Source organism: Corvus kubaryi, unplaced genomic scaffold (assembly GCF_017639235.1).
Source record: "Corvus kubaryi isolate FWS band 111438036 unplaced genomic scaffold, C.kubaryi_AGA036_p1.0 37396, whole genome shotgun sequence".
Taxonomy (NCBI): Eukaryota; Metazoa; Chordata; class Aves; order Passeriformes; family Corvidae; genus Corvus; species Corvus kubaryi.
The window spans coordinates 284,000-310,042 of NW_024581135.1; the positions used below are offsets into that span (position 1 = coordinate 284,000).

A 26,043-nucleotide genomic window follows, 5' to 3' on the forward strand; every position below is an offset into this window, starting at 1 on the left:
GTGTGAGGGGCGGGGAGCGGTGTGAAGGCGGTGTGAAGGCGGTGTGAGGGGCGGGGAGCGGTGTGAAGGTGGTGTGAGGGGCGGGGAGCGGTGTGAGGGCGGGGAGAGTTGTGAGGGGTGGTGTGAGAGGCGGGAGCGGTGTGAGAGGCGGAGACTTTTAAAAACATTGCTAAAGGTTCGAAGAACTGGATTTCGTGAGGTAAATCTTACCCTCTTCAATCAATAGTATCTGCTTGAGACAAGCAAAACATTGGCATTCACGTGCCCTCTTTAAAAAAATCCACGACCTTAACAAACACTGACGTTTTACACAACAAAATACTTAAAATAATTTTTTTACTTTCCATTTTGAAACCTTGACGTATTATCATAACCAGTTTGAGACTGCTGGTCATTACATACTAACACAAGACCTTCTTTTTTCCACATCAGTTATCTAAATGATTCTCCTTCCCATTTTTCTTAAGAACCTGCTTAAACCTTGAAAACATTAAAAATACCTCATGGTACTTCTTATTTCTACATTATTTTACGATTTCACTGTCTTTTGTTACTAATGCATCGCTGACATTATTTATGTTCAAAGATTTTTATCTTCAAGAGTTGGTTATCCTGTTCCTGCTGCCTATACCTTACTGAAATTGCATTTTTGTCTAAGATACAGTAACTTACATATCAATGACCTGTCACGTCATAAATACAGGACGGAAACAGCATGAGCAGGAAGGATGTAAGATCCATGGAAGGACGGCAACAAAGTTTTTGGGCGAAGCCACAGTAACACTACGAAAAGTAGTCTGTCACTGTCTCTACGGCAGTGCTGGCGGCTGAAGGAGACGGCTGCGGACAGACAGACAGACACGCTGCTCACGGTTCCTGCCTCGGGGAGGGTGGCTCTGCCGAGGCGGAGCAGTCTGCCTGGACTTCCATGGGCTGCATGGGTCTGATCTGCAGACAGCTGCTGAAACCATAATGCGTAATGTCAAAAAGGTTTTCCTAGATTGCTGTAAACATGTTCTGCTTTGCTATGCTAAAGCATTTAATCACAAAAATTACCTCTTTTAGGGAATTCTGAAAGCAAAACGTGAAAGAGGAAAAAAAAAGTTAGTCTCGTGATTTATTTTGAATTGTCTTATTAGTAGATCTCAACTCAATTTAAAAAAAAAGGAGAGAGGGAATGTAAAAATAGGATGTGATTAAGTGGAATCAGAAGAAAGGGGAAATTAGGTTAAAAAATGGAAGAGAAAATAGACTCAGTAGGGATGTACAGCACAACGGCCACCTTATGGGTGACTACTGTTGGCTTGGATCTTTAAAGCAGAAAAAATGAAAGGACATTCAGTCTAAACGAGATCTCTCTGATAGTTAATTCTGTATGTATGAGGCAGGAAATAGTTCTGAAATGCAGCAATTTCCTCCCTAGAAAAGCAACTTACTTTGCAAATATTAAAGTCAATAGTGCTTCATGTCTCTGCCCAAAAGCATTTAGCCTGAAGTGGATGATGGCAATTTTGAGTGGGGAAATAAATTATTTCAGATAAAGTGATCTACATGAAAGATAACAAAAGAACCCTACTCTGAAGTACTTGGCCAGTAGTAAGGGGTTTTGATATTCATGTTACTCTGCCTCAGCAGACAAATACTGATTTTTCGGTTTATTTACCTGAGCTGTTTGTAACTGCACAGACTGTAGAGGTGAAGTTCCATTACTTACCACAAAAGGCAGTTATGTAGTACAGCTTTTGGTGCTGCCTAAAGCATCAATAATGATAAGGTTTAGTGCCATTTGTACATCTGTTCTAGGAATTCTTGGAAAAAGCATGGGAACTTGGTTTAAATATGAAATTGTAAGTTCATGTTGACTTCTTAGCATATTAAATATAATATACTATTTCTTTTTTTATTATTCTTCCACCCTCTTTACTTCATTACCTGTGTCACTTGTTATATCTTTAAACTAGAAGCTGTTGTGAATTGAAACCATATTTACATAGTACTTGTTGGAGCACCTTATTCTTTACAGGCAACCCTTGGTGCTACCTCAACAATGCCACAGCACCAGCTTAGATTTGTAAACCTGATTTTATTTAATGATTTCATTTATTTAGACTTTTCATCTGTTGGAAAAGTTGGTTTGTCTGAGTGAGAAGAATGAGCAAGAGAATAATCCTTCTGTGTCCATGGGATACTGCAGTTGAAATCTCCTGCTTTTCCTGCCATCCTCAGTCCTATTTCCCAATCACACAAATATTAAACTTCGGAGATGTTCATCTGATGCTGGGGATAGATTTATTTTAATGGTAGTAATCTGTGAATGACTGAGTTTAAAATGAATTTATATTGTAATGGTTCTACATTTTTTCAGAATGTGTTTTGCTCCATAACAGAGGCAGATGTGTGAAAGCCTGGGGGCAGACACAGAATTTTAATTGTGATAAAGAGACAGTAGTCATAGAAGATTTTCCTGAGTGATGCTCTGAGCATTCTGAAACTCTTCCTATTTCCTGGCAATTTCTTGTTTAGAATCTACATTCTACAGGCAGGTTATTAGCTGATTGTAAAGTTTGAAAAGCCGCTTTGCAGGTACAAAAATGAACATGTTCCCAAGAAGACCGTCTGTTCTAATCCAGCTAATAGCTATTAGTATAATTATACACCAGACACAGTCCACATCTAAAACAAGCAGTTAGCACGCAGACACATGGAATACCTTCCTCATGTGTCATGTTTTAAATCAGATCTCTCTGTTGTTAAAATCTATTGCTCATGACTCTGAAGTATTTTCCCTTCTCTATCTTATTTCCAGTATTGCTTGTTTTCAAATGTCAGAATTACTAAATTGTAGCTACTGATACAAACTGATACTGGTTTTATATCTGGCAATCGAATGGTGAAATACTACTGCTGTTTTCTTAAGCTCAGTGTCAGGTGGCCAATACCTTTTTCAGATGAGTCAGTACAGCTGGTTTTAGATGCTCCAGGAGCCCAATGGAGACAACAAATACTCTGGTGCAGGTATATGGCTTATTTTTTATTAATACATGCTTTAATTTCCCCCACCCTTGGCTTTATTTTCTGTTTCATAGTAGTTCAGCACAAAGTTAATAACATTAGAGAGACCATTTGTGTTAAGTGTCTAAAGCAAGGAGAAGTGAAGGCAGCCACATTTTCAGTGGGGTTTGTATTGATATAATTGTTCTCTAGTGCATATAGCATGTATGTGACAAAATCTGTAGGATAAGTCTGGCTTCACATCTGTAAAGCTTGCCTGTTTCTTGTAGGAAACCTGACAAGTTCCAGTCCTGGTTCTGATCTGGATGCCAGTTGTTTCTCAGACTACAAGAGAAAAAGAAGTGTCCAGTCACTTTATGATGGTTCTGGAAGGTAAAGGGTAACATCATTAAGCAGAAGAGCCTTACTGGCTAATTTTAATTACAGGATTTTTTTTTTTTTTTTCACAGAAGGACTAAAGAGATATACCTCTGTCATCATATGTTTTATCCTAAGTTTTAACCTAAGTTTCCATGTTTAAAAAAGTACTGCTGGGTAGTGGAGTAAGTGAATGAATTCTGAAGAATTAGGTTGCAACACGCTGAGCTGTATGGAAGCCTTACACAGATTTCACTCTTTCTGTTGTACCATAACAGCAGCACTTGTTTCCTCAAAGGTTAAACATGAGAATTCACTGCATTTTTTTCTTGTTCATCACGAGTTTGCACTTTCATCCTCAGAAAGGAGTTAAATAGTGGGAAGCAAATGAAAGAAAAATACCTTTTAGTGTCTTGCTGTTTTTACATTTTGTGTGCTGTTGAACTCCTCGGAGCTGGTCATCTCCAATCACTTGCCATCTCTTGATTTTTCTACACAAGCACACAAAAGCAGCTTTTTTTGTCAGAGTTATGAGCCACTAGAGGCATGTGACAGTCAGTAATGAATGGTCATTCTTTATCATCCAGAACTTCATACTGGACCCATTTGTGAACAAGAAATGTACCTTTTTCATGGGGGTTAGAAACTGATCCAAATTCTCCAGTAAGTGCCATTGGAATAGAAGCTTTCTAAAAGAGTCATGATTGTAGGATATTCATTGAAAACATGTCAGTGAGCTGGAAAATGGAGGAAAAGAATTGTGAGTTGCCTCTGCTCCTGTTTGGCTGGTTATCATTTGTAGCAGGGTTGGGATAACATTGTAGTTGTGTGGAGGTAAAATATATTTGCTGTATTTACACAGGGGAATTAAAATGAGAGTTAAACAAGGGGAAAATATTATAAGTTATAGTCTTTGAAGAAAAACCTATACAAAGGGGCTAAAATTGAATAATCAGAATTATTTCCGCATGCCCATTTTTCTTCTGTGTGTGTCGCTGCAGTAGTTATGGGTAGGTTGGTTGTGGAAGCTTGATACAGTCTGTCTTTGAGGGTAAGAGCTGAGGTTGAGGGTAAGTAACTTTATGTCTCCTTTCTGTTTGCTGTCCCTTTAGCTTTTACAAAGGCAATGTTTTGCAGAGTGGGTTCGTTCTTCTGTCTTATGAGGTGCTAGTCACTCAGAAGAAAATAAGGGGACACAGAGGAATAAAGATTCCTCTCTTTTCTCTGTCAGACTACAGAGTAGGATCACTGTGTACGGGCACTTACAGATACTATGCTGTATAAATAATATATGTTTATATTAGAAATAGAATTCCCCCTCTTAGGGAAGCACACCCTCTTTTTGATCTTGGTTACATGCTCTTGGAAAGGGCAGGAAGTGATGTGTGTGTACTGTGTTTATGGAGAGAAGGAAATGTTCTGTACTCCTAAGGCACAGCATGAATGAGCTGCTGCTCAGTGAGGGCCGTGGTGCAGCCGACTCCAGCACTGTGGGCCTGCAGAGTGGGCAAGTTCAGTGGGCTGTCCCAGCCCTGCACAGCTCTTCTGAGCACACGGGCTTTGTGGGCTGCACAGCTCTCACACCCCATGCACCACTCAGACAGGTCCGTGCTGTCTGGAGAGAAATCTTCATTTCAGTATTTTGACCCCATCACAGGAGAGCAGCTCTAGTGCTGTAGGAACATGGTCCCGATGGTCCTGTTATTTACAGCCAGACTTTTTGTCCCTCTCACGCCAGAGCAGGATAGTGCTCCTTGCACAACACTTTCTGTCCCCTTGGAACAAACAGGCAGCGTGGTCTCGTTAACTCCGCCATATCTGGCATATCCTTTTTAAACCGCTTAGATCAGGTGAAGTTAATCACTGAGACAAGGAAAATTGCATGGCAGCTAGATCTGCAAAAAATAAAGACACAGAGAGCCCTTTCAGAGCGACTTGCATTTTTGTAGTTTGTCCAGTCAGGAGGCTCTACTCAACACTGTAGTTAGGTTTCAAGTTTGGTTTCAAACACAGGTCATCTTCAACCTTGTTCAAACAAATGCACTTAGAAGTTTACTCATGTTATATGGGAAAAGCTTAAAAAAACAGATGAGAGAGGTTTTTCTTAGTGTTTTTGAAGAGCCTCATCACAATTCGTAACTGGTAAACAGTAGAACAGGATGGATGTTGCAGAGGGTTGCAGTTGTGTGAAAGGAAAAGGGAACAGAATTTCCTTTGCCACCCTTAGTATGTCAGGCATGAGCAGGGTTAACATACCTACAAGATTGAGAATTCTTTGTGTTTGTTTTCCATGTCTGAATATTTAATAATATCAGCAAGCTAGACAAATTCAAACTAAATGCCTCTTCAACAATTGAGGAATGACCTTATCCGTCTTTCATTTTATGGGTTTATAATAGTGTGCAATGCTTGAAATTAGCTAAATACTCTTCTAAAACAACAGAGTAACTTCTCTGGATAAGTGACAGCTTTAAATAGGATCTGGATCAATAGGAGTGCTGGAGAATTTGAAACCAAACTGGTTTTTGTTTGTTTTGTTCCCTCATAAAGGGAATTTATGTTTTGTTCCCTTATTAAGCACTTATTGTATACAAGGATTGAGTTTTGGACAGTGGGTAGATTGTCAACAGCAGTAATCCAGCATTTCATGTGGTATGATGATACCAGTTTCCTGGATCTCCCTGGCCATTCTGGGGTTGCACTGACAGATTCTGGATTACTTAGTTATTTGAGTACTTCTAGGCTAGTCAAATGAACTGTGCTAAAATGCACAGTTGTAAAACTTGGCTGTAAGGCTTTTGTAATGAGACAGAGGCCTTTGGAATTTCGTCCTATTGGAGATCAGTTTCTTCTCAGTGTGCGACTGCTTTTTGCCAATGAATAGGCAGATAGTTCATTTCACAATCTTTCTGACTTTGAGAGCTGGCTGAAAATTAGCTCATTACATATCCCGCTACTTGTCTTATTCTTTTATGCATAATTCATATAACATTGAACAGACTAGAGGGTGATGTTTCATACAAAAAAATGGTATGTATAAAGATATTTACTAATACTTGGGATGCCCTGAAGCAGTAAGGAGATACGGTACCTGACATCATTGGCCTGCTCTAGGACTAGTGCTGGTCAGTGAACCAGCTGACCCTGACAAGCTGATCCAGCCCTTTGGATGTCTGAATAAATGCTGCTGCTGCAGTATCCCCAAGGGATGCCTGCTTTGTTTCATACAGCACTATCAATTTCTACTGGTGTGACAAGCGTACTATGACTATGCACACTAAATCTTCAGTGACATGGCTCATACAAACAATTAAGACAACAGTTATCCCCTGTTTGTGGAACGTAGTTTAAAAACAAATAGAGTGACATTGAAAACAAAAATTGAGGAATTCATCAAGCAAGCTCTACAGGGGGATGTGAGGACAAGTATGGGAACAGGAGTACTTACGGGAGTTTTAAAAGGAGAATGCAACAGTTTCTTCAGAGATACCATCACATGTACCAGCCCATTCCATTGTCGAACATACGTCATACTGAGGTTTTGGTTTTCTTTCTATGTTCAAAGCATTTCTTTCTGTTCAAACCACATGAAAAGTCAGTTCAACTCCTACACGTTATTTAAAGAGATATGGGGAGTGCTGCCACAGAATGAGGGCAGGCAAGTTAATGTGGACAGCTGAAATGTTGCTCATAGCCCTTCCAAACACAGGCCAGGACCCAGCATGGCAGTGTTCCCTGGGCAGGTGTGCTAGTAAATGGCAAAAATAGAAAGTTCTTGCTTCTGTGGTTAGTCTACAAAGTGGGTACAAAAGAATGCAATAGGTGCAGCAGCAGAATAACCAACAAGGCCAGGGCTGTCCAACTGCCTGCAGGCCACTTGTGCAAAGGGCACCTCCCTGCCAGGGGAAGAAACAAGGTCAACCTTTTTTTGTCTAATTGTGATGTAATTATCAACTCTACTCTTAATTAAAATGCCATAAAGCAAGCCAAATAAGTACTACATTTTTTTAATGGGGTAAAAACCTTAATAAGAGCAAAAAGAAAACTCCGTATTTTTTGAAAATGCATGCATTTTAAACTAGTGAATGCCCTGTAAATTGTATGCATCTCAATACAAAATATTTAGAATCTCTAATAAAGTAGTGATGTCTTTGGATAATGGAACTCAAGAAATACCACTTTGATGCCAATTTCAAATAAATGAAGCACCTTGCCGCTGATTTCTGCCTTCCAGGCAGGTGGTCACTTCTCCCGTCTCCATGGCAGCGTTTGGAGAGGTTTCCAAGCGGAGAAGCCAGCACCAAGTCCTTCCCTCACCTCTACCTGATGGCCCCAAATGAATCCCTGCACTCTGTGATGGGAAATGACAAACTTTCTAGTGCATCTCAGTGACAACTTTCCCAGCTTTTCGCCTACTGTTTTTGACAGCTACAGGAATCTACTTGTAGCTACAAAGTCATGTTTGCCTTGTTTTTCAAAAAGTTTATTCATGTTTACGTTACCTTTTGTGAGCGCTAGTCTTTGATACAGTAACTCAAAACAGAATGCATGCTTGAGTACTGTCCTTGGCGGAGAAGGATTCGCTTCAGTTTGTTTACTCTGACAGAAAAACTCGTTAGGCTTTTCCCAGTGTTCACAACCCTTCTTCAGGATACTGGAAACCCTGAAAACCCAAGGAAAATGCAGTGATGCAGAGCAATAATGGTGGTTACAGACAGTGTAGAGGTAACAGACTGTATAGCACAGGAGAGCTTGTGATTTAGTTACTTAAAATAATCAAACATTTTTATTGGAAAGAAATTCAAGTAGAATGTAGTCAGAATGGAGCCTATCATTTCTAGGACAGCAAGGTGACCTCAATTTCCTTGAGAGAGCAAGGGGAGGGGTAGAGGAGTGATGGACAGAAAAGAGGCTAGAGATCTGAAATATCTTGGATTGCCCATACCAAAAGTAAAAACACAAGTCTGAGGAATCGTGGTAGGAAGGTGCTGGATTTAGCACTTCGGGCTGCCAGCCTGACATATTCAGGACATTTCCACTGGAGAGAGCTGGCCCAAATGTTTTGATATATTTCACCTGCTTAAAAACATGTAATTAGACTTCATTTTCACGGTATTTGTTTCTGAATATCATACACAGAAAATAATAAGAAAAAAATGAACAAGGAACAGCTTTCCATGGATGAGACTTCCATATTTATTGTTATTCCATGTGCATAGAAAATGGCAGTGAAGTTCCTTATGAAGTAGGCAGGGAATGGGAGAGATGTGGATATACTGGACCGGACTTTGTGCTTCAAAATTACACTATTCATTTTTTAAAGTCTGGGCTATTTTCCTCTTAGAATTCATAACAATTTCTTGGTTTTGGGTTTTTTTTGTGCATGATGTTTCAAATTCCTTTTCCAATGACACACTGCATTACAAATGGATGGCACTTGAGACCAACGTGGCATTTCCATATTTACACCAACGAAGAAATTTACATGACGCAGTAGCATACAATCCTGACATTCAGTAACAGCAATAAAACAAGGGCAGCCATTGGATTTTTTCTGTACAAACTATCAGAACAAGACTTTTATTCACATAAAAAAAGTCAGCTTTAATTTGTTCTGACCTACACACACTTTCCAAATTCATCACACTCGATTCTCAAACCTTTCATCACATCGCCCACACCCTCACCAGACTACAGGAGCTACAAGTTATGATACCTAACACCTAAGCAGAGCAAAACCATCCCTGCCAGCTTTTTCTCCTGACAATTCCTCAAAAAACATAAAAAAAAAAAAAAAAAAAAAAAAAAAAAATTAATTCGTCGTTTTTTCCTTCTTTTCTTTCACTTTCATAACCAAAACAACATGGGGCCATTCCAGTCCTTCTCAAGCCAGACGAGAAGCACGCTGGCTTCTTCTCTCTGTTGCTACACCCAGGAGTCAGGAGAGCCTGGGTACTGTTCTGCTCGGTAAGAAGATCGTCTGGTGGAATAAAAGTCTACATAATTGGTGGTTGATTTCAGTCCATACTGTGTTGTGTAATCTGAAGTAGCAGGAAAGTGAACTCGATCATCAAAGTAAGGGTCCTCGTAGCTGTGTGGGGACTGCAGGTACAATCGGTAGGCATCGTAGTTTTTCCTGGTGGTATCTTCTTGGCTGTAGTACAATTGCTGATGCTGCTGGCAAAATGATAGCAAAATAAACTTTCAAAAATATAATTAGCAGAGAAAATACTTTTCCCAAGTGCAGCTCTACCCATGACAGTAACGCAGGTTTCAAATCTCCAAGAAATGTACCCAAGGAAATGGAGGAAATGCTCCTGAGCCTGCTGCATGTCTCCTCCCACGTCACTGGGAAGGGAGTAACTCTCCAAAAGTGCACAGCTTTAGAGCTCAAGTGTGGTAAGTACAGAACCTGGCCATACCTACCAAAACCAGCCCAAACCCACATCAAGACAGAAAAGAGGCCTTAGATCCCACTGTAAGAAGATGCCAAATCACGATTCATACAGAACCAGCCAGGCTCCAGGAGCCCTGAGGCCCTGCCAGCTCAGGGCACTGACCCAACTCCCGTGAGCTGTTCCGAGCACTGGAACAGGGCATGTGCCCAGAGCCCCGAGCTGCCTTAACCCCTGCTGAGCCTGGGCAGCAGCACTACCAAAACACAGCTCTGGGCTCACCTGCAGCCGTCGGTTCTGTTCTCTCGCTGGTGAGGAATAGGAACTGATGTAAATTGGTGAAGCTTTGCTGGAACCTGGGAGAAAAAAGTTTAATGCATAAACTTCAGTCTTTATTCATTCAGCCGTAAGTTATTGGTTTTTATCTTGCCTTTTATATAGCACCCATACTATTAAATCTGCAGATTTCAGTACCTACTAAGGATATAATGTAATAACGGAATGAAGGCAAATGTAGTCCCTCAGCAGCAGTTACAGTGAAGCCAAGAGGCTTACGTTGCTGTTTCTCATTTTACAGACTCAAAATCTTTAAAACAAGGAATTTCCTTCTCTAGTCACTGTCATCTATTGGTTTGCTACTTGTGTGACATAATAAGAAGGAAAAGAGAGATCAGAGAAAAGATAAAACCTGGGTATAATTTAGTAATATAATAATATACAACTGCACATTAAAATTTATAACATCATCATCATATAATATACATAATAATACAATTTTCTGTACTAGTATTTTAAATAAAAATAAAAATTCCAACTGCCTCTCACCTCCCTAGAAAGGGATCTGTGCTTACTCTGGTACTGGGCAGTTTTACAGAGAACAGCAGAGCCAGGTGACACCCTGCCCTGTGCCACAGACAGGGAATACAAGGAATGGAAATGGAAAGCAACAGTTGGCAGTGACCAGCCTGCTAATGCAGTTGTCTGTGTGTGACTGTGAACTCCTCACACAAGGAATATTTCCCTGTTGCAGTTCAAAGATGCTCAGCTGGTCTCTTACCAGTGTAGATGTCTTTATGTGCAATGACATCGCCCTGGCTACTGTAATACTGCATAGAAGGGTGCGTCCTGTCGTACTCGGACCGAGGCTCTCTGATTCCCAACAAAGCTGGAGATGAGGACGTGCTGCCAACTGATGGGAAAAGAGATGTTCTCAGGATAGACAACAAAAGCCTTTTGCACACCCAGCCTTACTCACCACTTCCTGCTCCAAGGGTTCACAACCAGGAGGTGGGTAAGGACAGAACAGTTGGAGCTGTTCCTGGGTGAACACCCCAGAGTTGCCAGCAAGGTACCAGAGATTGCAAGGGGCGGTCATTGCTCTGTGGTGCTCACAGGCAGGTACAGGACTTTTGTGATGCTCACAGCCCAGATATGGGACCTTACTGTGCCTAGGACATCACCCGTGTAGAGGTAGAATATGATACTCTGCTAATGCTGATGGTTTATCTAAGTTATACTTAAACAGAATACTTAAGCCCACCCTGCCACTTGTCCAGCCTGCCTGGCCTCAGTGACCCCTGTATACACAGGTGCGTCCTGGGCATGGTGTGCTCTGGGAGGCCAACAGACATGGGGGGATCCCAGCAAGGGACCACTTTGTGGTCCTCAATAAGCAGCTGAATCTCAACTGCAGTTGTAGGAAGTTTGTTCTGCTAAATCCTCTCTGTTCTACAGACCACTCGGACTTCGTTGGCTCGGAAAGACTCCCACAATGGGAGAAAAGTACTTAAAAACAATTTCTGGAAATTTTGCTTCAAAATATTAATGCAATGATAATCTTCTTCCACTGATGTGTCCATTACATCATAGCTCACAATTCTGTGTTATTATGGATAGTTTAATTACTGGTATTTTCCTGGCATATTCATGGCTAAATATGCCATGTTGTTAAAATTCTGACATGGGTCAACATAATAATGTGTGTTTTAATAATGAAGTGACTGAAACAAGAACAACTGTTTCAGGGCAAGCATATCTGTTCCAACAGGCATCTGCTGTGCCCAGCACGGCGCTGCACAGCCCCTCTGGGGATGTGGGCCTTGCACCAACTTCCACTGACTCCCTTGGGCTTGGTCGTGCTCTGGAGTAGGAAAGCAGACACTTCCTATTAGGAATTTTTACTAAACCCTCTTTCAAGTACAACATCCTCTGAATATTAAGTTAGAGCTGCTCATCTACTTCCTACTTGTCATTCAAAGAACTGGAGTAACACAGTTGTTCTGCTGGTATATCCTGGGAGAGAAAGTGCTGAGATAGAAATTTGACAATTGGTGTCAGAATATCCTTTTACACTTGGGTAGAATCCAGTCATTCCCTGAGCCTAAGCTGTACTTGCTTCCTTGGTGGGTGAGAGGAACTCTGGCCACAACACATTTACTTCCTGTAGGAGAATAATTCCCTGGTGGAGTCCTTGTTTTTCAAGTCTATCATGTCATAAAGGAAAGTGCAGGGGTTGTTACTTTTATGTAAAGAAGTATTTAAACAAGAGTGTTGTAGGAACTGGTCACTAATTTTATCAGTCACAGTAGGTAGGTATTGCTCAGTATTAACAGCGATCTGCTCTAGGAGTCTCTAGAAGAGTAAATTGGGTAAAATAAAATGCCAAATGAAGACAAAATAGAAGGCTTCAGGTAGGTTTTGCATCAGCCCTCTTGAAGATCTAAATACTAGCACTGAAGACATTAAAGGAACAAAGGTGAGAAAAAAACGAGGAGGAGTCAGAAAAGTAAAATTTTTGGGTTTGATTGCTCATCCTAATGGAACGTGACATAGTTGGGAATGAAAATGGGCTCCTCGCTGTGGGTCTGTTGCTGTTTATGCTGCCAGGTCCCCATGTTCCATGAGGCCATGTCCACAATTCCCACACAGCGCAGGAGGAGCAGCTTTGAAGAGGGCAGCGGTTGGTAACGATGTCCAGCTCTATTCACTGAGGATTTCACTTTGCAGGAACAGCTCAGGGAGCACTCAGAGCATGTGAAGTACTTTGCTCAAACACCAAGGAGCAACAGCCTGACCTCTGTGTTTTAAATGGGCTTCGTACCAAACTGAGCGGCTGTCTGAGTTAAAAACATGGGACAGCAGGTCCCCTTCACCCTCCCTGACTGACCTGACTGCATGACAGGTGACATTTGCTGATTGGCTGTGGATAGAGAAGGATGGGATTTGAATCTCTCTCGTTCCAGTGTTGATACTGGTGTAATAAAGTGACTTTGATTCCATCCATCCTGCAGAGTGGAAAAAAGAAAAATACATCAGAATAAATTGCAAGTTATAAATAAATGAGGAGTTTTTGTGGCACCATTTTCCAGTGTAAGCTAATTTTATAATTTACCTTTTTGTAAATGCTCCGGAGGTCTCGGTACTGCCACAGCGTGTTCAGTACCTGGGCTGCCGCCTTGACAACCTTCAGTGAGGACCTGAGGGAGTGAAGAATATGGCAATGTTAGAAGCCACTGAATTCCACTTCAAAAGAACAGTGTTCCTGAGCTTCGTAACAGCCTGAACCTGCTGCTGTGAGGCAAACCAGACCCTGCATCACCAGCGTGAGCACAGCCAAACCAGCAGCCTCAGCACGAGATGGGGCACAACCTGATCAACCTGACAATCGCTTCCCTTTCCAGTCTGGAATGTTCTCTCCAGGTAACCCACATGAGGAATATAGAGAAAATAGTTGAAATAGCGACTTGTCAGTGTCAGCAAAAATTAAAAATCATTTAAAGAAACATTCTATTTGATGCATTTCATAAAAATGGAGACTTCAGACTTTAAACCACAGTACAAAACCCCTAACTGCAGGAAAAGAATAAGAAATAAAAGCAAGCTGCTATTAAAAGCCTCCAGACATCCTCATAGTGAGTCCTTGTTCTCAGTTCTGTGCTGCACTACTGAAAACTTTGGTTGGGAAAACACTTTTCTACTCTCAAGAGCAAGACAATGAAAGTTGCTCCAAATATTAAAAATAAAATCATGGCATCTTTTCATAGAGAAGTGGAGTAAGCTGGGAGTAGTAATTCAGTAGTGACTGGATGTTAAATGCCACAGCATGGACATCTGTGTTAAACAGACCTTTTCTGTCAATGTGAGGATTCATCCAAATAGTTTTTGTATGAAAACACTGAAAAAATGCACACAATAATCAGTGAGTAAACACTCTTAGTATGCTCACAAAATTTTAAATTTGTTCAGTGTACTCTGAACAAATTACCCATAAATGTAAGTGCAGATGCAACTTCACGTGATGTCTCCACAGAGCAACAAGGTTGTAGAACAGATCACTGCATCCACACTTGCAGCTGGAATGAGCCTGTGTCTCTTGGACACAGAAAGTGATATAAACTATGGACACTCAAAAGCCAGCCCAGCTCCTTGTGAGCCACAGACTCTGCTAAAAATGTGGTGTGGTTAATTCACACTGTCCCATATCTCTGGGAAGAGATCCCTTCCTCTCCTTTACCATCAGATCCAACCTGGGAACAGCACGCAGGGCTGACTGTACCACCAGCATCCTGCTATCCATGGGAAGATTGGTGACAGCCTGGTCTGTACAGGAGGCCTTGCTGAGATGGTTGGTGTCAGCCCTGCTGTGGAGGAGAGCAGCGATGCTGAGCATGGTCACAGGACCTCTGGGCTGGGCTCCTGCTACCCCATCCCACAGCCACAGGGTCCTGGGGCCTCCTGCTGCTGGCCCACCACATGCTCACAGGTTTCATTTCCACTAGACAACCACAATGCCAGCAGAGAACTCGGCTGACAGCCTCCCTGGAGCTCTGGCACAGAGGGCAGCATTGCTTGGCAATGCTGTTTGAGGGGATGACCCTGGCCACATTCTCCTTCCACTGACCAAAGGGCTGCATGAGGTACAATTCACAGTTGTTGGGACACATCCTGACAAAGGTGCCCACGCAGATATTTGGAAAAGCTCTAAATATCCTATTAGTCTTGTAGGCTTTTAAGAGGTGACTATTTAACTCATTTAACCTGAACAGGTGCCATGACCAGGGTTACTGTGAGCAGCTGTACCAGCCTCCAGAAGCCTGAGACAGAGAATACTGCAGAGGACAGTGGTACTGGCACCTCCTCCCTCCTAGGGAGATTCCAGCTGCCAGCTCCTCAGACCCAGACTGCAAAGGCAGATCTTTTTTTCATTCAAAAAAAACCATTTCCCGCATTCTTAAGCATTTTAAATGGACACAAACAGCTCAGGTACAACCTTTGCTGCCTACTTGCCTGTCACCTCTTCCCTTTGTTATGTTGACCAGCTTCTCTATCCCACCGGTGTCGGCAAGGGCCTTGGCATTCTCCATGTTCTTGCTGGTGACCTCGTGCAGGGCGCAGCAGATCGCGGCCACCGTCTCGTCCGACAGGATGCTTGGGCCGTTGCCTCCTGGGAGCCGATTGACCAGGTCTCGCATTGCGTATTTACCTGGAAACACGCACCCACAGAACCAGGTCAAAACCACAGTTTGGTCCTTCAGATTGGAAATTGCAGGACTCAGCACAAAACTGCAGCTGAATGCAGTGAAAAGTACAGTATCAAAACCTGCCAAGAATTCACGTTTTACGCAGAGTCAAGAGAGACCACATGTCAATTTTTGAATCTTTTTTTCCTTTTAGCTTAAAAGTGTGAGAAGCTGAATTTTGCACTAGAAGAGGAACAATTTTAAACAACAATTATTTGGAGAAAGCAGGATTGTTCAAGGAAAAATGTTAGGCTACTTATTATGATTGACAGAGCAGTGCACATTGCTGGGCTTCATCTATGGGAGGATTAAGGAAATCCTTACAGTAACTGGGAATTCTTTCTTCTGGATGTTCTGTTCACCTTGTTTGCTACCTGTCAGCGCTCAGCTCTGTCAGGCTCCAGTTGCTGACTGATGCCAGAGATAAGCTGCACACAAGGGACAGTAACTAAGACAAGGTCAAGTTTTTTTCCTGTTTAGGCTGTACTGTTAATTGAATGATTAATTGATTTTATAGCAGACATGTATTTGTACATAACAGTGAATAATGAAAGAACTTTGCACAAAGCCATTCACTATCTATTTGCATGATGTGCCTGAGAAGAGAAAAAAACCAAAAAGGAATTCTGCAGGCAAAAGGAAACCCACTGGAAAACTATCCCCACAATGCTGTCTGCAGCAATACCCTGCCACTGCCAACCCTTTAGCAAGCTCAGCCACGTGCTGCATGTTCCAACATATATTGCAATTTGTTGGAGTCCTCATCTCTCATTTCCTTCAGTGCGACCCTGTGAGCCCATTGTTCCTTTCCCACACTGGCAGAAAAGCTCCTAAAGACGATTTCTAGCATGGGGTACACAACTCGCTTCATATCTTCCAATGTTTTATACAATGATCTGTTTCAGAGTGTGTCTGAGGCCAGAAACACTTTCAGAGGTACAGCTTTGACAAGGAGAGGGAGCAGGTGGAGGACCATTTCTGAACTGAAAAGTTTTGCCAGGAATGGAAAAAACATCCTGACAAGAGAATCTCACCTGCATCTGACCTGCACAGGGTTGGTGCTATAGAACAGCATTCTCCCTACACATTTCTCATGTGTGACACCTGCACTGCAGGAAGACACGCTCTGAATGTCCCAGATGGAGAAGCTTCAGAAACAGATAAAGATCTGTTCACCTGCATTTCTCTTTTGAGAATAATGATTCTCCTATCTCTATGAACAGTTGTTATATCCCTGACCCCACAAGTCTACACACAGAAAATGCTTTTGTAACAAAAATGAGACTTTTTTATACCACGCCATTTGTTAGCGGGGTTCACTGAAGCCACAGCAGCCTGAGGCTGAGGCATATTCAACACTAACAGACTGAGAAACCTCAGGGCAGGAAAGGCAGGGAAGTTGTTTGTTGTTTTGTTGGTATTTTTTTTTTTTAATGTTAGATGAGAAAGGCACAGATGAATGCTTAAAGGATTAAATATTAGAATTGACAAGACAGTAAATTTTTCTAGCAAGTACCCCTGTTGATAACTTATTTCAGCGAAGACACAGAAGCTGCTCTATATCTGTGTTTTCCGGGAAATACTTCACCAGGAGAAGATTTCTTCCCCCTCTTCCTGTCCAAAATTGTTAAACAAAGCGCTGCTGTAGTGGCAACAGAGCTGTTCCATCCCCCGGGAACACGTGAGAGACCTGTACCCCCACGTAGGTGAGCACTGAGCTCCAAGGAAGCAGAGCTGTGTTTCCATCCCACTTGGCATTGAGGGTTTTCTGTCTGGTTTGGCTGAGCCAAGGTGACTCCCATCCATGAAAGGCGGCCAGCAGCAAACTAACATGGCAATACTGCTCTGGAAAGCTGCTGCTGTCAAAAAGACTCATTTATGTGACACAACTGATGTGACACAAACATCCAGTGTGCTGTTCCCATCAGCGGAATCTCTCCTTCGATTCTCCCACCCACGGTCCAACATCCTGGTGCTGGTGCTCACTTGGAGGACGGTCTGTACATACCGATAAGCTCCTTGTTCCGGACATCTAAGGCCATGTTCCTTAAGGCAGTTGCCACAGATGACACCACTCTGTCGTTGTCCATCCTCAGCAGCTCCACGAGGATGGGCAGCCCCTTCTCCTTCCTCACGGCAGCGCGGATGTAGGCTGCGAACTGACACAGAACCGTGACTGAAACAGCCTCGGGCTGGACTGGAATTCTCAAGCATGTTTGGGTCATTTCCAATAAAAGATGACATGTTCGATGTGTGCTTTTTTTACAATTATAAAGGGCTGGCTCTTTGCCATTGTTCACTCATTCCTCTTACAAAGAAAGAAAGTATCTGAATAGATGACAATTATTGAAAAGGGAGCAGGGGGTTTGGGTTTTGTTTGTTGTATTTTTTTTTTTTTGTAATACCAATTTCATAGTGGTCAAACTGAAAAAGACTTAGCTGACTTGCTGCAAGCAAAGAAAGCAATTAATGTTGGCTGTGTTTTTTAATTTCGCCATGAAAAATAAATGACACCGTAAAGTGTTCTCGTGTGCTGCTTTTGTAGCACATTGTATGCAATGGCCAAAACAGATGGAAATAAATAATGGAATATGGAAATAAGGTAGCTTTATTTGTCCTGGTCTTATTTCAACAGCACCTTCCCACCAGAATTCACAGCTAGAAGATGCCAGAAGATTGCTCTGATCTGATAGGCACTGGAAGAAGCTTTTTCTGTTTATTTAAAATAAAGGCCAGTTTCTATGTGGCTCTTGTTGCCCCTGATCTTTGCCAAGGCTTTTCACTGTGGAAACATGACTACAGCACATGAGCACTAATGCACAGACAAGATGGGAATGCTCAGATGCACACAAGAAAATGGCATGTCCATCCAAACACATTCCAAGGTCTTACTAGAAAAAACAGCTGGAGTACAACGAGAGGAGGAGGAGCAGGAATTCCCATACCTTCCAGTTGCCTGCAGAAAGGTTCTGGAGTGATCCTGCAGAGCCCTCCAGAGTGGCTGGGTTGGAGCTCTCTGCCAGGAGTGTCAGGTATGGCTTCACCACCGATGGGTGCCAGAGCATCTCCACCCCTTTAGGAGACTTGGAAAATCCTGGGATAGGGCCAACTCCATCCCACTGAGAAAGGAATGCAGATTTGTAACCAAACAAAACCTCTATATTTTCATTCAACGCAGGATAGTTTTCATCAAGCTACATCCTCCCCCATCATGAGCCAAACGCCATCTGAGGTACTTGCAGTACATGGAAAATACAAACCTGATCCTCCTGGGAAGTTTTTTTTTTCTTCTTCTTTTTTTTCCCCCAGCAGCTTGGCTCTGAGTCTTTGCTGGGTGACTCTTTTCCCAACAAGTCATCCAGTTCATTGATTCCCAGCAGCCGCGCCTGAGGTACCTCCAGTTCCAAGCGGTAGGAAAGGTTCCTCAAGGTGCACACACAGTTCTCCACTGTCTGAACCAAACCAGAAAGACACCATGTCACCAGTTCTTCCTCATGCAGAGACAAGCCAAACCAAACCAATTCAGTAGAGGAGAAGAGGCGCTGGGAGCACAAGCGCTAAACTCTAATGCTTGGCCTTGGGCTGTGTTTTGGCTGCTTCTCTGGGAAAATGCAATCTCTCTCAAATCTGACAATATTTATAAGAGTGATCTCTGCTATAGTGGCTTATTCTTTAGTATTCTGAAAATGAAAAGTGTAAGAGCTTATTGCTTATTACTGTTTTACAAAGAAACAGATACTGCAGCACTGCTGAAAACAAGAGGTGACCCTGTCTTATGCAGCTGAGTTTGGCTGTGCCTCAGTGACCTAGGGTTGGAAGTGATGCCAGTTGAGCTAAGGACACCACCATGCTCAGCTGAGCTATACAAAGCCCCAAGATCAGACACACAGGTTAGCACTAAAATATCTGTAGACGAGACATGCACACACCTTGCTGTCATAATCTGAGGTGTTCACACAGGTGTGGATCACATAGAGCAGTGAATCGACCAGTCCTTCGCAGGATCTCATCTGCTTTCGTGCCTCTTCCCCAGCAGAGCTCAGGTTCCTGAAGGTTGGAATGACAAAGAAACATGGTGTATGCAAGGACAGACAGATAATTATTTAATTGACAGTTTGCAGAAGGTTTTTATGCAGCTGATTGGTAATTGTTTAGCGACTCTTAGTGACTAACTTGGTAATTTTCATATTTTTCTATTAGGAAAAAAAGGGCAATTGGAAAAGCTGCCAACGTGATGGAACTCTGTAATTTATAGACTAAAACAATTCCTTTGTCTTTAAAATTACAATACAAGAAAGGCCTGCTGGATAACATGATTACTCTTTAAAAGGAAGTATTCTAGACAGGCAAATACCTCAGGCATCCTGTTGTATTGCGCAGAACGAGGGAAGTCTGAAATTTCATTTTATGATCGTCATCAAAGGAGGAGCTGTTCCATCCCGAGTGGGGCACTATCACAGTGTTTGTCAGCGTGGACAGAGCATCTCTAATGATTGTCATCTTCACGGCATCACATGAAGACAAGTTCCAGAGAACCCCTTAGAAGACATTTCCAGTGCAGTAAAGTCAGCAGAGACTTGGCAAACAAACATGAAGCAACACTGACAACTTAAAAGACATTACTTTAAATATGTGATGTGATTCTAGAGCAGGCAGAACGTGGAGAGCCAGCATCCAAAAAGGAGGAAAGCAATGTGAACAAGGTGAACAGTGGAGGAGGGCATGGCTTTGGTTTGGTTTGTTTTTCCAATGATAAGGATGGCCTGCCCTGACATTCCTGCTACCTCACACCATACTCATACCAGGGATATCAGGTACTGAGTAGCAGAGCTGAACATACAAGAAGGGATGTAAAAATCCTACATAAACTTTCTTCCTGGAAACAACAGCAACAAGTCCAGAGCATGTCCCATCCATCCATCCATCCATCCACCCACCAGCTGCAAGAACTGCTATCCATCTTTTATCCTCGGGCAGAAATCCCTAGTCCCCTGCCCTGCAAAGTCTCCATAAAATGACACTGAGATACCGAAGTATGAAATCTGACATAAATTACCAGCAGAACTGTATATACAAGTAACATGCTGAACACAGCATTAAATCTTCTTTTTCATCATGAAACACAGCTTAAAGTTCATCTGAAGTCTCACCAGGTACTTGTTCAAAACACTTTCCTCACATACAATGTTTTACTGACTGCGCAGTTGCACAGCTGCGCGCATGCTGCAAACCCAAGGGCAGGAACTCCTCGACAGCCCCACGATATCGCTGCTACAAACCCTCGGGTTTCCCTTGGACTGGACCTTGAACATCCATTTCCTCCGAAGTAAATTATGAGGGGACCAGACAGCAAATGTTACAAGAGCTAACAAAAATGAAAGCTGGTGAGACAGAATAAGTTTTTTACACAGTCAATGAAAACAAAAAGGAAGACAGATCTTTACATAAGACACCTTTTCTTCTTCTCTTTAAGAAAATAATTAAGAGGCCCCATGGGGGGATACAGACATGAGGAGATTTATTGACTGACTTTATCCTGATTTCTATTTACAGGCAACGGAAGTTTTTCCCATGTCCCACAGGGGTCCTTAGAGCTCCTGATCTTGGGGTTCAGCTCACACAAAAGGCTAATGCATAAGTTTGGATGAAGCCTGTGGTTGCTGACTTGGCTGTTCCTGAATAATGCAACTTTCCCAAATGCAAAGAAGCATTTGGACAATGACCTCAACCACACACTTTAACTTCTGGCCAGCCCTGCAGAAGTCAGGCAGCTGGACCAGGTGACCCTTGTAGGTCCCTTCCTACTGAAATAGTCCATTCTATTCTGATCTGACAGGGATGTGCCTGTCTGTGGCACGCACTTAAATCACTGATTCCCTGGATGTGACAACGGATTCGCTGAACCCCTCACAGCAGAACTTGTGACTAACTGGTGCAGAAGCTCTCCAGATGGGAATTTGTGACTATCCTGAAGGTTTTCCCCAGAGTGCTTCTGCTCTCTCTAGATAATTTTTTGTGTTTGAATGCATTGATCAACATCATGGGTGAAGAATCCAGTTATTCCAGGGACTGCCCTAAACAGTCCTGTAACAGAGCTGTCTAAAGATTGGATGTAAAAGGCACTTCCATAGAAATGGCATCTGCAAGAATAGTCCTGTAAGAGTTTTCTGGATATGATTAAATGACAAAACTCCTCCCTAAAGACGAAAGATCTACCAACAATAAATACTGCACCTGTTTAAGTGCTCGAGTATTCCTGATACTTTTAGTACCATCACAGACCCATTTTAGAGCCATGTTAAAAGTATTATTTGTGATTCTTAACTCCAGCTCCTGTACAGCAAGACTTCAGTAACAAAAGGGACTTGATTACCTAAAAATGTGTGTCAAAAAGTGTCTTTTTCTGAAGTAGTCATCCTTGATTATAATTCAGATTAAATACCATACATTTACATAGTTTGGATCCATCTTACGAATTCTGCAAGATCTTATTTAAAACTGTTGTCAAGAGAAGATAAAAAAAGCCCATAATAAAACAAATGTTCAGAATCAATACAGAAATACCTGTCCAAGACCTGCTTCATGTGCAGGGGACTCATTTAAGGGAAAAGCCACCCCACATGGAGCTTTAGTGCAACTACCTCAGCATTCACTTCTCCCAATAACTCCACACTCCGTGTTGTTTTAACTGATTGACGTAAGTGTCCAGAAAAATAACTTGCATTATAGCTCTCTGCTAGCTTCCCTTCCAAGCTTACCTGTCACCAGCTCTTTGACCTCGGCATCGACAGACTTCCTCAGCAGCCGCAGAAGGGCCGGTATCCCTCCCACATTCTTCATGGCTATTTTGTTCTCATCAGTGGACTTCCCATAAACGAGGTTCCTCAGCGCACCACAGGCATTCTTCTGAACCTCCAGGACTCTGTGATCCAGGAGATCCACCAGGTGCTTGATACCTCCTAGCCTACACACCTGGAAAGAGGAATGTCAGGACCATCAGCACCCTACTGATCTTGCCCACCTCACTCTAAAGATGTAAAAGGCTCTTGTTTTTATGAGAACAGTACTTTCCATCCTACTTCCAGAAGAAACAGCTGCTGAACCTTATTGACTCGATTGCTACATGGGACTGAAATTCCTGTGAACCTCCCCCCCCACCCCACTGCAATAGCTGAGGGTCATTTTGAGACACTTGCTGTGTTCAGAAGAAATTGTTATTGCATCAGTTTTGTTTCTGGGTTTAAAAGTAATTTCCCATACCCCAGAATATCTTTTTAGGGAATATTGGAAATAAGAGCTGATTATTACTGTGATCGTCACCAGAACATCAAAACCACTACCACCTTTTCATCTCTCAGGAACACTAAATTATGTTGGGTTATCTTCTTACAAAAGTTCCACCAACATTTTACTAACATAAATAAATTTTTTACTGAAAATAACATGTAACACACACACAATGCAAATGAAATGGCAAATTCCCTCAAATCAACAGCTCACAGCTGCTTTGCAAAAAGAGAAGCTCTTCAAATGCAAAGTTTCAAGAAATTTCAACAATAATCTGAATGTCCACTCAGATGTGTCCTGCCCCCACATCACAGTGACATAAACAGTGTCCTCCACGTTTCTCTAGGGCTGGCCTCCTTTCCTTTGCCTGACAGCTCACTCATTCCCTACGATGCGTTAAAACACCTTGATTAAAACCAGTGAAAGCGCTCCAGAGCTCCTGGATGTTCTAGTCTCCAGTCATCAACAGGTTACACAAAGCCAGGCTCTGGCAAACCTACTTTACAGTTCTGCTGGATGACACAACTTCAAGGTAGAAGATTTCCATAAAATTTCCATGCAGCTCTTATGACAGGAAGAATCTGAGTGTGTGTGTAATTACACACTCCAGGTACATCAATATTAGCATCCATCTGGTATGCACAGGAACACAAGAGGGTCACAAATACTGTGTTATGATGAAAAAAATAGGAAGAGGCAAGAGGCCTAGTTTGCCTGCTACCGTTACCCTGGAAGAGAAGTGCAAGCAGCACCTACCTCTGTTTTCACTTTGTTATCCCCAAAGCAGAGGTGCTGCAGATAGGCAGCTGCGTTTGCCTGCACCGACGGGAACTGGTGCTGGAGCATGTGAATGACCTCAGGCAGCTCTGGATCTCGCCACGCAAACTCCCTTCATCAGACAACACATGGAGAGAAGGCATTACTCCCAAATGTATGGGAATTTACTATGTACAAGTACTGGAGCATCTTAAGGGCTTTCTGACAATTTCAGTTTTGTTCTGCAGTAAGAGGGCTAGAAGGAAAACCAGGTGTAATGGGATAACAGTGGGTCACATCACCTTTTCGTCTTCCAACTGGACAAGGATGCTATATCCAATGTGCTTCAGTTGGCTTATGGACCACACAACTACAAATAAACACTGAAGTTACACTGACTCAAACACTTCAACCTACAAAAAAATCTCCCAAAAGTTAAATATATATGCAAAAGATACCCCCTCCACAGTGCTGCTCAGGGGCATCATTTCCACACACTTTTCTCTCAGTGCCTAATGTTCTCCCTAGGCAGAAGCCAATTATACCTCAACAAAACCTGCACACCCCAAAGTGTTATTGTCAGGATCAGACACAGGAAAGTTTGCTTGATTTGAGTTATTCAGGGATTGTAAATTTAAAATAATTAAATAAAATCTCCTTCATTAAACCACAACAATTTTGTGCAGACCAATCCTGGAAAAGTCATGAAACATGCCCAGTTTGCAGATTTAGAAACATAGTCATTAATATTTGCTGGGCTATCTGCCTTCTGTAAAGGAGGATTGGAGGGGGATAAAGTAGTATCTTAAGTTTTCCCAGACTCAAAAATCCAAGCAAACAAAAAACTGAAAAAACAAACCAAACCCAAAACCAACCCCAACAAACAAACACACCCCCCTCCCCCCCCACGCCCCTGTAAAACCTAACCAAAAACCAAAGTCAAAATAAACCAAAAAAAGAGCTAAGTATGTTCTAACATACTGTTCTAAGAACAGTAGCTGGGGAGCTGTTCCAAGACTAATGCTGGCCTGGCCAGTCAAGTCTCCCCAGGACTCACAGTCACATGAAGGGGAAGCTCAGTTCCGTGCCGGCTTTGAACTGCTCAACAACTCAGAGGTTTGTTTTTCCATACTAATGATAGGAAAACCCTAGGGAAAACTGCCTTTCTAGTAAAACTAGTCACTTTCACTCTCATTCCAGGGTGGTGCTTCCTAACAGCCCATTCCCAGGCTGTGTAACATGCTCCCCTGACTCCTGCCACAGCATGATATGCACATCAGAAACTGGAACAGATTAAATGTAAGGTAAAAACTATTCCACTGTGAGATTACAAGCTGAGAAGGTGCATCAGCAGTGACGACTGTGTCAGAGTTTCTTTAAAGTTCCTTGCTATGAATGTGAAGCATCCCTGCTGTAAGTAACTCCTCCTGCCACCATACCAGAGCAGGCGCCCTCCAAGCTTTACTACCTAGAGCTAAGCTTATCCTATTAACAGCATTTGGAAGAAAGTACCATTCAGTTTAATGAAATTAATTCAGTCTCTCCATATCTATTTTAAAAAGTTTAAATATATAAATTTCCTCTAATAAATAGAACAACAAAACCCATTAAAGCAGCATTTTCATTGCTGAGATGATAGGACAGGCCCAGACTAGAGTAACTGCCTGGTGCTACAAGCCTGCTGTAGACAGGACCAGGGGAATGCACCATGAGGCTCCTGATGCCTTAGGATTTTAGCTTTTATATTTTTCATATCCTGCAATGCTTTAGTGTGTAACTCTAAGACTCCATATAGCCTGTTAGCTACTGCTCTCCCATTCTGGTCAGACAAAACAAATCCTCTCTAGGCCTGAACTTCAAGGACACCTTACTGTCTCAGGCCCTGAAATACGTAAACAAAGTGGATTAAGGGGGAGCAAACTGAGGGTAAATGATTTCATTACCTGAAATTGTAATTGGAGGATTAACCACCAATATGCAAATTGACCAAACTTATAAAAGTATGGAAACCCATGATCCAGTGGCCCATTTTGGGTGTAGCCCTAGGGCTGTGACTGCCCAAAGTGTACCTTGAAGGCCCTTCAATAAATATACCCGCCTTTATTCTCTTAGTTTTGTCTAGCCTCTGTTTTTAGGTAGCCCCGTCAAGGCATCACTCCAGTCTCACCATCTCTGCTCAAGGTCTCCTTGGTGCCCAACATGTCCCTAGGACAGCTTTTGAGGCATGGCTGAGCCGAGCTCCTCCAGGATGAGTTGGTTCCTCAGTGAACCAGCAATCTGAAGAGGGACTGGAATTCCTACCAATTCCAAATCCACACTGGACATACTCATAAATCCCTCCAAGCTGTGCACAGCCTGGGCTTTGATACTCCCAGGTTAAATACAAGGTTTTAGTGCACAGTGTCTATGTGACAATGACGGTACTACGTTTGTCAAAGGCCCACTGTGTACAGACATTTACAAAATCAAACCAGTAATTACTGCAAAAATATGTGTTCACTTTCAAAATTGCAAATTTATAAATAGTTTTAACACTTTGTTTTGAAATTTAAGCAGGCTGTTCATAAAAAATTCATTCAAATAAATTAGGTGTGTACTTTTGAATTTTCAAGCCCCAATTCCCATTCCTATAAAGAGAAATCTCACTACAATGTTACAGGTTACTAAAATATATTTGCAATAATCCAGTCAAATCTCATCAAAGTTGTGTTTCCTGT

The 26,043-nt window shown here is 42.3% G+C and overlaps 1 protein-coding gene and 1 long non-coding RNA gene across 10 annotated transcripts in view; one reads left to right on the plus strand and one right to left on the minus strand.

The window, feature by feature from the left end:
* Window positions 1–139: 139 nt before the first annotated feature.
* Window positions 140–13,673, plus strand: LOC121670344. The gene is made up of 3 exons (XR_006018124.1): window positions 140–3,015; window positions 3,282–3,384; window positions 12,771–13,673. It is a non-coding gene; the product is annotated as an uncharacterized LOC121670344 (long non-coding RNA).
* The window catches only part of PKP4 (plakophilin 4), a 72,129-nt gene continuing 54,627 nt past the window's right edge, over window positions 8,542–26,043 (minus strand). For 5 of the 9 annotated variants that reach the window (XM_042040429.1, XM_042040428.1, XM_042040425.1 and 2 more), the window contains 13 exons: window positions 23,327–23,459; window positions 22,042–22,255; window positions 19,638–19,821; window positions 19,213–19,330; window positions 18,544–18,735; window positions 18,229–18,402; window positions 17,292–17,442; window positions 15,051–15,246; window positions 13,156–13,240; window positions 12,931–13,048; window positions 10,822–10,953; window positions 10,047–10,120; window positions 8,542–9,546 (listed from right to left, as the gene is read on the minus strand). In XM_042040429.1, the coding sequence (XP_041896363.1) occupies window positions 9,295–9,546; window positions 10,047–10,120; window positions 10,822–10,953; window positions 12,931–13,048; window positions 13,156–13,240; window positions 15,051–15,246; window positions 17,292–17,442; window positions 18,229–18,402; window positions 18,544–18,735; window positions 19,213–19,330; window positions 19,638–19,821; window positions 22,042–22,255; window positions 23,327–23,459 (2,023 nt within the window). In that variant the 3' untranslated portion in view covers window positions 8,542–9,294. The remainder of the gene's footprint in view (window positions 9,547–10,046; window positions 10,121–10,821; window positions 10,954–12,930; window positions 13,049–13,155; window positions 13,241–15,050; window positions 15,247–17,291; window positions 17,443–18,228; window positions 18,403–18,543; window positions 18,736–19,212; window positions 19,331–19,637; window positions 19,822–22,041; window positions 22,256–23,326; window positions 23,460–26,043) is intronic. The other 4 variants (XM_042040432.1, XM_042040424.1, XM_042040427.1 and 1 more) reach the window with 3 other exon arrangements.